This window comes from Notolepis coatsorum, assembly GCF_963971535.1.
Source record: "Notolepis coatsorum genome assembly, chromosome: 1".
Lineage (NCBI taxonomy): Eukaryota > Metazoa > Chordata > Actinopteri > Aulopiformes > Paralepididae > Notolepis > Notolepis coatsorum.
In genome coordinates this window covers 236629840-236647473 of record NC_140165.1, presented here as the reverse complement: position 1 = coordinate 236647473, position 17634 = coordinate 236629840, and the positions used below count along the sequence as shown (strand labels likewise).

Sequence of the window (17634 nt, the reverse complement as noted above, 5' to 3'; positions counted from 1 at the left end):
AGGGGGCATAGGCAAGAGTGTAAGTGGCTGTCCGTGTCTCCAGAGCAGCAGAGAGGAAGAGAAAGACGCTTCTTGCTCTGAATCCGTCACGTCGGCCACGTTAGCGAGCCGTAGTGTAGTTTTCATTCCAAACACAACTGATTTGAAGACAGTGTTGGAATTGAGAGAGAGAGAGAGACAGAGAGAGAGGGAGGGAGGAAGGGAGGGAGGGAGGAGGGGTGAGGGTCGGTTCGCCCCTGTGCTCCGTTCCTCAGGAGTTCATATGCCAACTCCTCTAACCGGCTCACTTCTTCTTACTGGATTTTTCTGACCGCTTGGTGTCCGACTTCTCCCCCTTGTCTGACTTCTCCGCCCTCTCCTTCTCCCTCTCTGCTCGCTCGCCGCGGTCCGAACGCTCGCCACCTCGCTCCGACCGGTTGTCCGCCTTGCTGCCGTCGCGCTCCGACCGGTTGTCCGCCTTGCTGCCGTCGCGCTCCGACCGGTTGTCCGCCTTGCTGCCGTCGCGCTCCGACCGGTTGTCTGCCTTGCTGCCATCACGTTCCGACCGGTTGTCCGCCTTGCTGCCGTCGCGCTCCGACCGGTTGTCCGCCTTGCTGCCGTCGCGCTCTGACCGGTTGTCTGCCTTGCTGCCGTCTTGGCGCGTCCCTTCGTCGGTGGATGAGGTAGTCGGCTGAGGCTGGCCCCATTTGGCAATATCATCGTACTCCTGAATACTGGTGGTGATGTTGGTGACCCACGCTTTGAGATCGTCCTGGTGAGGAAGAACACAGGGTCAGACGGAGCGAACTTGAAACAAGCCACTCAGAGGGACAAAGGCCACGTTCACACAGCAGGCCTTAGTGCTCAATTCTGATTCATTGCTCAGATCAGATTTCTTTGTTTTGTTTGGCTGTTCACACAATAAAAGAAAAATGTGGCCAAGATCAGATTCCAGTGTGAACTGGCCACGCTCCTGAACTGACCCGCATGCACAACTGAACAATACAGAAGATTGTGACAAATGTCAATCTAGAGTAACGTAAAAGTGGCATGAAAGTCAAATGACTGTTCAGACTGAGGTTGCATTGCAAAAGATCAGACCAGATCAGAATTGAATCAGAATTGAAAAGATCATATTCCATGTGATTTGTGCTGTTGTTCTGAGTCACACATGAGCAAAGAAATCAGATTTGGGCCACTTTCGTCTGTAGTCTGAATGTAGCCAAAGAGACAAATGGAGAACTGAATGAGAAAAAATATATTCGGGTGATTTTGATGAATAAAACACTGCTCACCTCATCTTTTGCATGGAACAGGAACTCGCTGCCATCTTTCGTTCTGCATTGATTTAATGGAAAGAAGTTAAGCATGAATAACGTTAAAGTGGCAAAAGGCATGAAGTAGATTCTTTCAGACACATGGAACGGTCTATAGCTAAATATATCTTAAAGGTCCCATGCATTATAAATGGCCTTTTCCAGTGTTTAGCATTGTTTCCTAGCAATGGGGGATTATATCAATGTGGTCTGTGTCGTTAATTATCATATTGACTCAGTATAGTCTCGAGTTCACGAGATCTTCCCTCACTCAACTAAGCCGTTCTGATTTTATGGTATTGCTGACGTGAATAAGGTACTGATTTGCAGTAACGCCCCCTCTATGGTTGTAGCGCATAGTGTAACCCGACACTTCCTCAAATGGGTTTTGACAGAGAGGCAGAGAACGAGCGAGCGAGAGGGAGAGAGAGAGAGATAGATAGACAGAGAGAGAGAGGGAGAGAGAGAGACCGCGCGCAGGAGTGTGTGTAAAAATGTGTGTGCGTGCGCCGCGGGGATGGGTCTTCTCTCACACACACAGAGCATTTACACAGGTTGTGTGTAAATGCTCCGTGTGTCCTCTCTCTCTCTCTCTCTCTCTCTCTCTCTCTCTCTCTCTCTCTCTCTCTCTCTCTCTCTCTCTCTCTCTCTCTCTCTATCTCTCTCTCTCCCTCTCTCCCTCTATCTCTCTCTCCCTCGCAGTCGGGAGCACTAGCTTATCACTGTCAAAATATCTTTGCGCATGCTCCCACGCGCACGCCCGTATTCCGATCTGTGCAATAATAATCACAGAGGTATATATTGTCATTTGAAACAAGTTACCAATGCATTGTCCCGTGGGATTATGCCCCCCCGCGGCGAAATTAATTAGTCTCCCCCTCAATCTCTCTCTATCTCTCTCTGTGCCAGTCGCAGACTGTGTGGGTGACTGTCACTCAAAGCGCTTATGGGCGGAGCCCATCCAATAACAGCCTGAATTCCAAAGGGAGAAAAATGATGCTTTTGAGTACTTGATTAGAAATATAAAACAATGAATAAAAATAAAAAAAATACCTTACAGATGTGTTCCATAGACTCACAGGAATTGCAAGGAATAGCAATGCATGTCCCCTTTAATATCCCTAAGCTGTTTTTATCATAAATCTATCAATAGAGACCATATTAGATCCCCACGTGGGGAATCATTGGAAAGCCACCCTCATTGGCTACAACCCTGTCCAAACATTTTCAAGATCGCCAAATGATTGACAGAGCTAGAGCCCCGGGAGTCGGGGTAGTAATCTGACTCTGCCGTGTACTTTGGCGCACGCCTCACATATTGGCATGTCACCCGAGAACCGCTGAACGGATTTTGTCGCCTGAAACGGCAATCGACAGGCAACAAATATGGCTTTAATCCCATATATATACTGTATAAAGGAAATGCACAACCGAGCCGCTAGAGGTCGGCAAAGTGGCGCGTCGCGAATGGGCCGTTGGATGTTAAGAGGTTAATCCTGTGTTTCTTTTTCAAATGTAGCCAAGAGTAAAGACCTTAACCCTATCAAAACAGTCAAATTGTATATTTCCATTTTTACTGATGTTTTTAAGATTTACCGAAAATAAGAATTTATCGGAAAAATGCTAATTATATCTCTTTTATCGGAAAACCGTGAGGAAATGACTAAATCCAGATTTAACACTGCCATTGGAAAGAGGAGCTTTTTCCCTATCCATAATGTATGATTTGGCCATAATAAGGTCAAGGTCAAGTTCAAGGTCAAATATGAATTTATAATTAAAATGGATTATAATGTATTACTGTATCTACAAATCCTTCTGTTGAATCATCTTCCCTTTATTCATTTGCTTAGATTCTTTGTACACTTGATCTCAAGAAGGTGGTGAACAAGCTCAGTGAGCGAGCGCGGTGGTTGCACAATTGTAACATGGTGTTATTCACTGGCAAAGATGCAAAATAATTTCATAATTTATATTCTCCTTTGTTTCATCACAATTTACTCAAGGCTAGTAACAGCCACAATATTACTGACACTGGGAATACATACCCCCATGTCCCTAGATGTTCTTAGATACCAAGAACATGCAAATTGACCTTGTAGAAGTGGAGCAATCTTCCATTTACTTGGGCATGTACCTTTAGGCGACATTTCTGAAAATAGGACAGCTTAACAGAAATTGTAATGGATTGTCCTTGCTATATTCCTTTATCTGTGATTTTTCAGTCTCCCCCAGTTAGTAGCTAGATGAATAAACGCAATAAACCAGTTAGTAGCAAGATTAATAAACCAGTTAGTAGCCAGCATCGTAGTACACACCGAAGATAAGTAAAATACATGTTTAAATGTTCAAAATTGGCAGTATTCCCCTTTATCGTTGTACTATATTTTAAACATGTCCACGCGATTGCCAAGCTAATTTAACTCCAAACTCTGCCCCATAGCGTGACGAACTTCCATGGCCTCCGATATCGTGCTGTGATTGGCTGAAGCGCTCTCTACACTGGTTTCTGTCTTTCTACTGTTCGTCAGCATCAAGCTGTTAGCTAGAAGCTAATGTTATGCTTAGCCAACCTTATCGTCACTAGTCCTCTACGGATGGAAATCAGTGAATAATAATCAGACAGAATGTTTATTAAAATAGCTAACTAGCTACTAGAGTAACGTTAGCTCCCATTATCAGTGCTACTGACAGGGTCCCCTGACAGAGACAGAAAGGATTATGAAACTTTTATAAGTTCCTTGTAAAACAGGCACAAATATGAAAATGAAGAATGAAAGTCCCTATTATTAGCCTACTGAAATATCGTTGGGAATGTTTTCATATTTTGAATTACTGATATCCTATTTCATACTGTTACATGCCTATAGGGATAACGTAGCTACCAGGGCAGCAACGTTAGCTGTGAGACCGGGTGTCACGACACGTAAGCCAATGAAAACCACGGGGGGCGGGGGTTTCGGAGCGAAAACCTGCTTGTCGACGCGCGCAGACGCGATTTGAAACCGGACAGGTTCCTCACTTGAGCGTGAAGACGTTCTTCTTCTTCTTGTAGCCGTTGGTGACGTCACAGTTGCAGTGGGCGAGGTTGAGCAGCGGCTCATTGTTGTAGGACGTGTTGGTGTTCTTAGCGTCCTTATAGAAGCCCAACTCGCCTTTGTTCAGCACACAGTACAGGTTGACCCATGACCTGCTGTGGTGTGGGAGGAGGAGGGGGTGGGGGGGGCAGGGGGTGGGGACAAGGGGAATCAGAACGAGCCACCCAGCTAGTCTCTAACTTAACACATCACTCACCTGACCGGACCCGGGGCAGGCGGGATGGACCGGGCGGACAGGACCAAGAGAGGAGGACACACACTGCCAACCAAACACAAGACGGACAGGCGGACGTACAGACGGGAGGGAGGTTGCAGGGATGGGGAGGAAGGGTGGGGCACAGAGGGAGGGCATACTCATGACTTACCTTGGTGGAGAGGGGAAGAGGAGCAGCCCACCAGGAGGGAGGAGAGAGGAGAGAGGAGACAGAGGAGTTTGGTTAAAGGGCATTTTGGCAGCTTAACACGGCAGTAAAAGACCAAACACGCTGCTCATGCTTCTCCGTGGTGTAGCTACGTAACGGACACAGGTTGAATCTCGATCCTCGCAGACTCGTATCCTGTCTCGTCACCTCGTCCTCGACTCTGATTGGAGGAGAAGGCCTGAGGTTCCGCCCCTCCTCACGTCCTCTCCCCCAGCGAGAGGAGACGAGCGGAGACGATACAAGGGATCACGGGGAGGATCTTCGAAGATTCAAACTCATCGAGATAAAAGCCATTCAGAAAATGCTTTACCTTGGCATGTACATAACGGGGCATGTACATACGGAACATTCATCCAATGGCTTGAGTGGGCGAGAGTGCGAACTCATCCAGAGGCGGGAGGGATGAGCCTTTAGCGGTGCGTGGTCAGCCGAGCCTCTAGGGGGCAGTGCGGGGAGAGACTAGGCCGTTCAGATGCTCTGACCTCTAAACGGGCGTCTCTCTCGAGGAAGCAGGGGGATGTGTGGTCATCTGTGCCAACTGAGGAAGCCAGGGCTGCATGTCCCGCAGATACTGTGTGTGTGTGTGTTTGTTTGTTTGTTTTTTGTGTGTGTGTGCGTGTGTGTGTGTGTGACGTGTTCCTGATGTATGGACAAAGCAGTAGTTGGATAGGCAGGGCACACCGCCAACCGCATCGCCTACCCTGGTCCTTCACCTGGCATCCAGCCAGCCAACAGGTTAGTCAGTCAGCCAGCCAGCCAACAGGTTAGTCAGCCAGCCAGCCAGCCAACAGGTTAGTCAGTCAGCCAGCCAGCCAACAGGTTAGTCAGTCAGCCAGCCAGCCAGCCAACAGGTTAGTCAGTCAGCCAGCCAGCCAACAGGTTAGTCAGTCAGCCAGCCAGCCAGCCAACAGGTTAGTCAGTCAGCCAGCCAGCCAACAGGTTAGTCAGTCAGCCAGCCAGCCAGCCAACAGGTTAGTCAGTCAGCCAGCCAGCCAACAGGTTAGTCAGTCAGCCAGCCAGCCAACAGGTTAGTCAGTCAGCCAGCCAGCCAACAGGTTAGTCAGTCAGCCAGCCAGCCAACAGGTTAGTCAGTCAGCCAGCCAGCCAGCCAACAGGTTAGTCAGTCAGCCAGCCAGCCAACCACCTCTTCTATGCCGTGGGCTGGTGTTGGATAAAGAGGCATCATGCATGTTGCTGTTGCAAGCAGTGGGATGTCTGCTGGTTGCAGGGTCATATCATTTAACTGTTGACACATTCTGATCCTATCGATCAGAGAAGAGACGAGAATAATCGGAAGCTCCAGCCAGATATGGGCATAATTTAAGAATATCTCCTGAAGCCATAATAAAGCCAGATAGAATTTGTTTTAGACCAGTCAATCCCTGTCTATGTGTAACACAGCTAATAGAAACATAACGTCAGCAATGAGGGTTTAATGCTGAGCTAATGATTGGCTACATCGTTAACACAGGCTCTCTAGGGAAACCAATAGGGGACTGGTAGAAACATCACGTGACGTGTATGTCATTTGAGCCAGCGCCAGTCATGCACCTCATCTCAACAGGTTAGTCAGCTGGATGTGTTAGCTTGTTAGCTGAGCATGCTAAGATCATGCCCCTGCTATCTACTGTAGTTGGAGTAGGAGAAGAGAGGAGGGGACAGTGACGTCATAAGAAACAGGCCATTAAAGGGCATACTCTGTACGATTTTGGGATGGGGACTGTGTAGACTCAACCATGTGTAAAAAGGCACGTCATTTCACGGTTGCGTCTACATAGTCCTCACTCCGATGGGCCCGTAATGATAGACTCAACCGTCGTAGTTGAGTCTACACGGTCCTCATTCCAAAAGATCAAATATCTTACAGAGAATACCTTTACGGTACAATGACTGCACAGTGATATTTTCCCTCACATAATACAAATGAAAATCCTCACTATGCATAATCATAACCACCCAGGTCTGAAGCTGGAGCCGTCGGTGTCCCCCGCTCTTAGCTCCATAACCCCCTGCGTCCCAAGAGGACCGGACCGGCTGTTGATGACCCTGAATGCCCACCTGTTGGCGCTCTTCTTCAGGGTCTCGATGTCCAGCTTGCGGAAGAGGAAGCCCTCGTGGTGGGCGGTGTGCGAGGGGGGCTGCGGTACCGCCGGGGGGCTGCTGCTCTGGGCCGGAGCGGACCGGGACCGGCGCGTGGTCGTGGAGGCCTCGCCGGCCTCTTTCGGTCGCGGCCGGCGCCGGGGTTTGGGTCTGTCTCTGGCTCGAGGCCTGTCGGGACGGCCTGCAGACTTTTCGGAGACACCGTTGGGGACTTTTTGGGGGACCTCGCCGCGGGCCTGGGGGAGTGGGTGGTGTGAGGGGGGAGACGACAGTGAGTGACAACATGTTCGTAATAACAACTCAAACATTCTCCTAACAGTCCTGGAGAAGATCAGTCAGTATGTAACTATGTTATCCCAACACGGTCTCATCAAAAAACGTAAATAAAGTACTAGTTGACCACAGGAAAAAAGGTTCATAAAGTACATCATGTTATGAAGAAGAAAAGTGTTCTCCAGACCTGCGCTGCCTCTCTCTCCTGCAGCTGTTCCACTATGTCTGCCAGGGTGGTTCGCTTCTCTCTGCAGACAAACACACAAGATCTTCAGTTCCTATCACGACAAACCACAATCACAACCTATACGTAATACAGTGCTATTGCTCAAAACATCAGAACATTGGAGAGTCCATTTCATTCAACGCCTTCACGTATTGGAAGATGTGAACACTAGGGGTGTAACGGTACACAAAAACCACGGTTCGGTACGTACCTCGGTTTTGAAGTCACGGTTCAGTACGGGTTTTCGGTACAGTGGGGGAAAGTTTGGCTTTCCATGTTCCACTCAGGGGTGATGTAGTGTGCAGTAACTAATTGTACTTGTAGGGCTGTCAACGAATATTCTATATTGAAATTAGGGATGCCCCGATCACGTTTTTTGCCACCGATACCGATCACCGATCGTCTTGAGCCATATCGGCCGATACCGATACAGATCGTTTTTGGTTTTATAGAAAGAAAAAAAAAATCTATTTTTTATTTTTTTTATAAAATATATATATTATATAATTATTGTTCTGAAGGATCAGATTAAACCGAATATATATATTTATTTATATATATATATTTAATTGTATTTGTATATCCCCTGATATCTCTTGTATATTCCTTGTACAATATGCATTGAATATCCCTTCTAGTCTACTGAACATCCCATAATAGTCTCCATTCTACCATTGGACGAGACCTTGGTGCCAGGTCGCCATACCCCTCAGACCAGGTTCAATCGTACCGCTCAACATGTATGGACAAGTCCTAGTTCCGCGTAGGAATATGTCTACCGCACCACTAATGGTACTATTTGTTCATAGTGCGTATATATACTGCGCTATTAAAGTAGAGCTTCCTTTTAGTCCAGTTCCTTACCCTCCAACAGAGTGACAGACGCAAAAGCCTCCCCGCAAACCACGTGTGGGCAGTAAGGCCAATTCGGCCCAGTATCGGCATTGAGACATCGTGTATATTAATATTTGAATAGTCATATTTGGCACTATATCGTCGAGTTGGACGTATTCTATTAAGCTAATAATAGTCTATTCATATATAGTGCCTCGTGCGGTAAGAGTTCTATAGTAAGCAGCACCCCCATCGTTTCGGGCATCAGCTGGACGCTTATCCAGGGTGGTTGACCCCACGTGAAGCTGCACCCGAGGAGCTCCAGGCCAAAGAGCGAGTGGACCTGTATATTGGATTATTCTACCGACGACGGCGAGCCTTCCCCGGCTTGGATTATGCTTTGAGTACTTTGATTATTCTATGGATAAAGGCCAACACTGCGGTGTGTTGGAAATACCCCCCCCGGAGAGGACGACAGGTGAGAAGACGCTCTACACGACGAGGTCGCCTCACGTCTCTCCATCGTGGACCGGAGGACGCCGGCCACAGAGAGTCCAACTGCTTTCATCTGTGGATCGAGGATCGCTGGGCACCGGGTCGCACGACTGTGGGCTCTCCCAGGATACCCTCGGCCAGACGGGATACAGCCAGACTCTACCCCCCCCCCTCCAGCTGTCCTACAAGCAGTCGGAACCTTCCCCTAGTGTATCCAGCTATATAATCATTCAAGTATCATTGCTATTGTTCCCTAAATATTCCAGGTTGTATATTTGCTTCCTGCGCAATCAGAGATTGGACATTCGATATTGATCTACCTACGAATACTCATTTGCCATAAAAGTGCATACTATTTCAAATCATAAATGTAATTAAGTGATCGTTGTACATACCTTTTGCTATGTATTATTATTAAACGCAGACTTTCGACTTGGTACATTTGTGTTGGATCCGTTTCATCAGGTGGGAGTGTTTATCATAATTATTTATACCTAGTACTGGGTGGCCAGAGTCTAAAGTACAAGAGGTAGTGGTAGTAAGTATCATATCTAACAATACAGTCAGGGAATTGTACCCCTCAGTTACAATTGGTCCTTCGAGCCGGAGGGTAATCAGTGTAATATTAATATAGTGTTATTAATATTAAAATGGCCTATGATGAACACTCCACGAAACGATCCTCCTAACCAACAACGCCCGCGGCGCAAACGACAGCTCCCTCAGTACCTAGAGGCTTACGCTGTCAGTCAACAACCTAGTCTTCTACCAACAGTAAACGCGGTAAAACTAGAAAGTAAAATTATGTCTAACCCTAACGACCAGGCTACCCCGACCATAGAGGCCCCTATGGGTTCTAACGTAACTGACCCAGCTCACGGTGGGGACCAGGGGGAACCAGACATGACTTTACACCCCGCCAATACCGAAGAAGTAGTCCCCGACGAGTCCCGGGAGGAAGACAACACTACCGAGAGAGAACTCGGCACGGAAGAAGATGAGGAGAGCACCGTGGAGATAGAGCTCCAAGACTCCGCACGGAGTACCCCAAGGGACGGCTCCCCTATACAACCGTCTTCTCCCAGCGAGGCAGAGAGGACACTACAGCAGGCATTCCTCGTCAGCCTGAAAGCCTCTACTGAACGCGATAGACTCCAGGGTGAACGCGATCGATTGCAGATACAGCAACGGAGCGAAGAAGAGCACATACGCCTGGAAATAAGACGCATTCAGATGGAAGAGAATATGGCAAGAGACCGGGCCGACGCCCAGCGCGCCGCCACCGGTGCCCAGAGAGAATCGGATCTCACCAAGCGCGAAGCCGAGCGCGACAGAGCACAAGCGCAACTAATAGAACAGCTGATCAGAAGGACAACACCCCCTCCCTCCACCAGAGGCTCCAGGAACTCGTCTAGACATCACTCCAGGGCGGCATCCCCTAGCCGAGTAAGCGACCCTGAACTTGACCAACAGACGAGGTTTATACCCCCCGCAGACCCCCTTCCCCAACCGGTCCAAGCGAGACCCAGCCACCGGGAAGGAGCAGCATACACTGCGGAGAGGCTAAATCAGAGACGACAAGCCCTGGATGACCTAACGGAAGACGAAGAGGAAGAGGAGGAGAACCACGCCCGACGACAGCACAGTACTCTACCGGACCAGGAGGTCCAGTACAGCCCAGGCTATACCCCCGCGGAGCTGCGCTACAGACCCCCGACGCTATTCACGGGTGAGCACGACGCACGACCCGCACCGAGGAACAGCACCTGGACCAGCGGGCCATGGTACACAGCCGGTACCAGCCCACGCCAAGGAGCAGGAGGAGACTCGCCTAGGAGGCCTCTCCCCCAACGCTCGCCGATGTATCAACAATCCGCGTCATACATTGGCACACCTATGGTACCAGACTTCACCCAGGAGAACCGGGCCCAGTATACGGAGCTCCGCATGTGTCTGGAGACAATGTTGGTGGATGTCATTGATGAACGCCATAAATACGCGATACTACTGAAGCATTTAAAGGTACCCCGCGCGCACAACATAGCGCTCGCCTACGCCACTTCCACGACCCCATACACCGCAGCGCTGGTAGCGTTGGACCAGAGATATGGACGTATATGGGATTACGTGATCCAGGAGATCAGGCACATCGACCGCCTACCCCCAGCAACAGACAATCGAGCACTGGACGACCTGTCCATCAGAGTGCAGTCCCTAGTAGGGATGCTGGGAGCGCAGAGGGAAAAGGGTAGGCATGAACTATACGCCAACTCAAATGTAGAGAGGATCTTGGAGAAGCTACCGCCCGCCCGACAGGAGCGCTTTAGGTGGCAGAGAGACCACCGAGACCCTAATGGCCCCGAACCGAACCTCCTCGATCTAGCCGACTTCCTGGCGAGAGAAGTCAGCAGCTTACGGCTAGATACATTCGGACGGAGCACCCCTGGCTCCAGAGAAGGAACCAGGAGACTAAATGATGGAAGAAGATCGGTGACTGTCATGCACCAATCGGAGTCAGTGCCAAGCAGTAGGAGCCACAGTACCCCCTCAAGAAAGGAGAAGTGGAAGATAGTGTGCCCCTACTGTGAGAAAGAACACTGGCTGTCACAATGTGACTCATTCCCCAAGATGAATGCGGAGGAAGCGAGTCAATGGATAAAGTCCAACAGACGCTGTTTTCGCTGTGCGCGATCACACATGGCAGCCGAATGCCGCTTAAAGAAAAAGTGCAGTCGGTGCGATGGAGCCCATCTGGACATACTCCACGACAGTAACAGACGGCGGCCTCCACCCGCACCATCAAGCAGCAAGGCAAGCGTCATGCACATCGACCCCGCCAGCAGCAGCGGAGCCAGAGTGCTCTTAAAGGTAGTCCGTGTGACATTGAGCTACCAGAATAAAGTCATGGACACTTACGCCGTCCTTGATGACGGGTCAGAGAAGACCCTTCTGCTCGCGTCCGCTGCGGCCCAGCTAGGGCTGCGGGGGAGCGAAAACCAAATGACAATTCGGACAATAAGAAGAGATTTGAAAACGATAAAGGGCGAGAATGTCTCATTCTCTATCGCAGCAAGCGGCCAGCCCGAGCGACGGTACAGGATTACAGACGCTTTCACCAGCCAAGAAATAGGACTCTCGCGGTACACATACCCCGTAGCCAAGCTGATGGAGAAATATGTACATCTACGCAAGCTACCGATCCCACTCATAGACGGTGCTACCCCGACACTGTTGATAGGCTCCGACCATGCAGACCTCATTGTCCCGATAGACCGGGTTCATACCGGACCCAGAGGCTGTCCTGCAGCAGTCGAGACCCGCCTAGGATGGACTCTCCAAGGCCCACTCGCCAAATCTCTCAACCGAACCACAGCCACTAGCTGTCTCCACTCCCGAGTCACAGAGGGAGATACCGCACTCCTGCAGCATGTAGAGAGGCTATGGACCTTAGAACAAATGCCCTTTAAGAACGAAAAGAAAGACATTCGCTCTAAAGATGACATCTACGCCATTAACCTCCTCGAGACGGGAACAAAGAGAGTCCCAGTCAGCGGCGTGTTGAGATACGCCACGCCACTCCTGCGGCGGGAAGGGATGCCTACCTTTCACGCAAAGAAAGACGCCACAGAGCGGTACCTACTAAACACAGAGCGGCGCTTAGCCAAGGACCCCGCCCAAGAAAGTGTATACCGCGCTGAGATTGAGAAGCTCATCACAGCGGGACACGTCACAAAGATTGACATTAAAGAGGCCGACCAGACGACTGAATCGTGGTACGTGCCCCACCACAAGGTTCATCACAACGGCAAAGACCGCATCGTGTTTAACTGCAGCTACCAGATCGGATCCCAAAATCTGAATAAAGAACTATTGCCCGGTCCTACACTCGGCCCCTCCCTACTAGGCGTACTACTCCGCTTCCGCCAGGACAAGGTGGCTATCAGCGGGGATATCAAAGGGATGTTCCTGCAGGTGAGATTAGTAGAGGAGGACAAGCCCCTGTTGCGGTTCCTATGGAGAGAGAGGCCAGGAGATGAGCACCCAGCCATCTACCAATGGGAGGTCCTCCCTTTCGGAACTACATGCAGCCCATGCTGTGCTACATTTGCACTACAGAGACATGTCGCAGAGGACCCAGCAGCGGACGAAGAGGTGTGAAGAACAGCTTCTACGTAGATATCTGTCTACAAAGCGTTTCGACCCAGGAAGAAGCCGAGGCTCTCCTACTTAAACTCCGCGCCTCTCTGATCAAAGGCGGCTTTGATCTCAGGCAGTGGGCCAGCAGCGATCCGCACGTACTGCGCAGCCTCTCCTCCGCGGACAAGGCAGCGAGCAGCGAGACCTGGATGGCCACAATCCCAGGAGAAGCCCAAGAGATGACACTAGGACTAGTGTGGCGCTTCAAAACAGATTCGCTCCACTATAGACACAAACCCCTGACCACGGAGCAGGGAAGGTCGACGGCAATACCGACCACCAGACGGAGTGTGTACAGAACACTCGCCCGACAATATGACCCGTTAGGCTGTATACTACCGTACACCACCAGGGCAAAGATGATTGTACGAGCATTGTGGGACAAGGACCAGGGCTGGGACGACCCCATTCCCGCACACCTTGCATCCACCTGGAGAGAGTGGGAGATGGAACTCCACTCACTCCCAGGCGTTAATATACGCCGAAGCTACTTCCCACCCACGGTGAGGCCAGAGACATGTAAAATGGATTTACACGTCTTCAGTGACGCCTCCGAGGTCGCCTACGGATCAGTAGCCTACTTGCGGGCCCAAGAAGAGGGGGGAGAGATCTACACAGCATTCATCCTCGCCCGCTCGAGAATAGCCCCACGCAAGCAACAGTCTATCCCACGTCTAGAGCTCTGCGCAGCCCTCGCAGGAGCGCATCTAGCCACGCTCATCCAACGTGAGCTCACCATTCCGGTGCATAGAACAATCCTGTGGTCAGATTCCACGACAGTACTCGCCTGGATCAAATCGGATTCATGCAAATACAAAGTCTTCGTGGGAGTCAGAGTCACTGAGATTCAAGAGTTAACCGGAGAGTTAACCGGAGAAGCAAACTGGCGCTATGTTGATACAAAACACAACCCAGCTGACGTCATCACCCGGGGAATGTCCCTAGATGACTTAACCCGTCATAACATCTACAGTGACGGACCAGCATTCCTCAAGCTCCCGGAAGGAGATTGGCCCACGCCCACCCCGAGGGAAGCAAGTGACGAGGAGGCTGAGAATAAGAAACCCATGTTCTGTGGATTGAGCACTGTTGTCTCCGCAGACCCCAACATAGACGATTGCATTACCATAGAGAGTGCGCAGCAACGGACATTCCTGCGGCACCACCCAGAGATTAAGTCCCCCGCTGATATGTCAGCAGCTGACTACGAGGAAGCAGAACTGCTTCTACTGCAACGAGCCCAGAGAGACTCGTTCCCCGATGAACTAGACTGTCTACAGGGAGGAAAGCCCGTCCCATCAGACAGCAGATTGATTCATCTGGCCCCCGAGAGTGACACACATACCCTCATCAGAGTGGGTGGTCGCCTGCGGAGAGCCCCCAATTTACCGGATGACATTAAGTACCCGATCGTATTGAACAGCCGACACAAGGTCACAGAGCTGATTATAAAGAAATACGACGAGGATGTACACCACGCAGGAGCAGAGAGAGTCTTCGCGGAAATCAGACGTCGTTACTGGATACTTCAAGGAAGAGAGGCGGTGCGACGCTTCCAGCGAACCTGTCTAGACTGCCGAAAGTGGCGCGCGCAGCCCAGCATACCACGGATGGCTGACCTACCTCCATGTCGCCTCCGACTCGGCGACAAGCCATTCCACTCAACAGGCATGGACTGTTTTGGCCCGCTGCACATAAAGAAAGGAAGAGGCACCGAGAAGCGGTGGGGTATTGTATTCAAATGCATGACCACCAGAGCGATACATATCGAGCTCCTTCCGACCATGAGCGCAGACTCATTCCTTATGGCCTTCCGAAGATTCACATCACGGAAAGGAAAACCGTCTACATTATTGTCCGATCACGGGACAAACTTCAAAGGCGGAGAAAGAGAGCTGAGGGAGAGCTTCCAAGCTATGGGCCCAGAACTTAAGACCCACCTCGCTCCAGCCCAGATTGACTTCCAATTCAACCCCCCAAACGCACCCCACTTCGGTGGAACTTGGGAACGAGAAGTACGTTCTATAAAGACAGCCCTGTACGCAGTACTTGGGGCCCAGACTGTGGCGGAAGAAGTCCTAATGACAGTCCTCACGGAGATTGAGGGAGTATTGAACTCAAAGCCCCTCGGTTACGTCTCCAGTGATGTAGCAGATGTCGACCCAGTCACCCCCAACACCCTCCTGATGGGGCGGCTAGATCCCGCGTTACCCCAGACAATGTACCGGCCTGAAGAAGCGAACGGCCGACGAATGTGGAGGTACAGCCAAGTATTAGCCGACAAGTTTTGGAGCAGTTTCCTACTGCACTACCTACCGTCTCTACAGACCCGCCAGAAGTGGGTAAAAGAGAGAGACAATTTGACGGAAGGAACAGTCGTCATGATTATTGACCAGTCACTACCCAGAGCTATGTGGCCGGCTGGCCGCGTAAGCAAAGTGATCACCGGTGCCGATGGCAAGGTCCGAGCAGCTGAAGTACTCGTCCAGGGGCGCATTTACACCCGTCCTGTGGCGAGGCTCATAGAACTGCCCCGACTCCCAGACACAATCGATGATGACCATGACCCTATGACTTTGTGAGTTGACTGACCCTTACAGCGAACCCTTGAGTGGTAGACAGTGCGGTTAATCTGTCTCTGCTTAACTAATTGGGTTGGGACCAATTAGGGGGCGGCTGTTCTGAAGGATCAGATTAAACCGAATATATATATTTATTTATATATATATATTTAATTGTATTTGTATATCCCCTGATATCCCTTGTATATTCCTTGTACAATATGCATTGAATATCCCTTCTAGTCTACTGAACATCCCATAATAGTCTCCATTCTACCATTGGACGAGACCTTGGTGCCAGGTCGCCATACCCCTCAGACCAGGTTCAATCGTACCGCTCAACATGTATGGACAAGTCCTAGTTCCGCGTAGGAATATGTCTACCGCACCACTAATGGTACTATTTGTTCATAGTGCGTATATATACTGCGCTATTAAAGTAGAGCTTCCTTTTAGTCCAGTTCCTTACCCTCCAACAGAGTGACAGACGCAAAAGCCTCCCCGCGAACCACGTGTGGGCAGTAAGGCCAATTCGGCCCAGTATCGGCATTGAGACATCGTGTATATTAATATTTGAATAGTCATATTTGGCACTATATCGTCGAGTTGGACGTATTCTATTAAGCTAATAATAGTCTATTCATATATAGTGCCTCGTGCGGTAAGAGTTCTATAGTAAGCAGCACCCCCATCGTTTCGGGCATCAGCTGGACGCTTATCCAGGGTGGTTGACCCCACGTGAAGCTGCACCCGAGGAGCTCCAGGCCAAAGAGCGAGTGGACCTGTATATTGGATTATTCTACCGACGACGGCGAGCCTTCCCCGGCTTGGATTATGCTTTGAGTACTTTGATTATTCTATGGATAAAGGCCAACACTGCGGTGTGTTGGAAATACCCCCCCCGGAGAGGACGACAGGTGAGAAGACGCTCTACACGACGAGGTCGCCTCACGTCTCTCCATCGTGGACCGGAGGACGCCGGCCACAGAGAGTCCAACTGCTTTCATCTGTGGATCGAGGATCGCTGGGCACCGGGTCGCACGACTGTGGGCTCTCCCAGGATACCCTCGGCCAGACGGGATACAGCCAGACTCTACCCCCCCCCCCTCCAGCTGTCCTACAAGCAGTCGGAACCTTCCCCTAGTGTATCCAGCTATATAATCATTCAAGTATCATTGCTATTGTTCCCTAAATATTCCAGGTTGTATATTTGCTTCCTGCGCAATCAGAGATTGGACATTCGATATTGATCTACCTACGAATACTCATTTGCCATAAAAGTGCATACTATTTCAAATCATAAATGTAATTAAGTGATCGTTGTACATACCTTTTGCTATGTATTATTATTAAACGCAGACTTTCGACTTGGTACATTTGTGTTGGATCCGTTTCATCAGGTGGGAGTGTTTATCATAATTATTTATACCTAGTACTGGGTGGCCAGAGTCTAAAGTACAAGAGGTAGTGGTAGTAAGTATCATATCTAACAATACAGTCAGGGAATTGTACCCCTCAGTTACAATTATACTTGTAGTTGTATTATCTGCAAGACATCGCCACCACGCAACAAGTCAAAATGCTCGCTATCTCCACTGTCTGTGTGTATACTCTGCTTTGGTCAAATCACATTCAGCATGCCCTCAGCAGGGTATATCTGCGGCTGCGGCTCTGCAGATATACCCTACTCCCTCAGCTAACCCCTTTCGTGACTGCGATGCAAGCCGGGGCTCGAATACGCATCGAATCAATGTTATAAGACATTGATATCAGGAGCTATCTGTAGCTACTGCTAGCCGGCTAGATAACGTTAAGACAACGCCTCAGTGAACTATTTAGTTTAATGGGACATTTCGTTTTGAACAGTGAGCTAACATGAGCTAACGTGAGCTAACGGAGGTATCATGCACTACTAGACTATTGCTGGAGCATTTGTTGATATCAGGAGCTATCAGTAGCTAGCCGGCTAGATACCGTTAGACAATGCCTCATGTATTAAACTAAACGTTTTCACGATCGGCGAAAATAAAGCATTATCGGAATTCACCAATCTCATATTTATACTGAATATCGGCCGATACCGATCGCTGGCCGATCGATCGGGGCATCCCTAATTGAAATTTCTAATCGACT

General features: G+C 49.9%; 1 protein-coding gene across 1 annotated transcript in view; it reads right to left on the bottom strand.

The window, feature by feature from the left end:
* Positions 1 to 283: 283 nt before the first annotated feature.
* LOC311224354 (spectrin beta chain, non-erythrocytic 4-like) overlaps positions 284 to 17634 on the bottom strand; it is a gene marked incomplete at both ends in the record, with an annotated part of 220569 nt that continues 203218 nt past the window's right edge. The window contains 6 exon segments of the mRNA XM_084309313.1: positions 284 to 428; positions 612 to 751; positions 1275 to 1317; positions 4318 to 4488; positions 6874 to 7151; positions 7376 to 7436. Of these exon segments, the coding sequence (XP_084165439.1) occupies positions 284 to 428; positions 612 to 751; positions 1275 to 1317; positions 4318 to 4488; positions 6874 to 7151; positions 7376 to 7436 (838 nt within the window).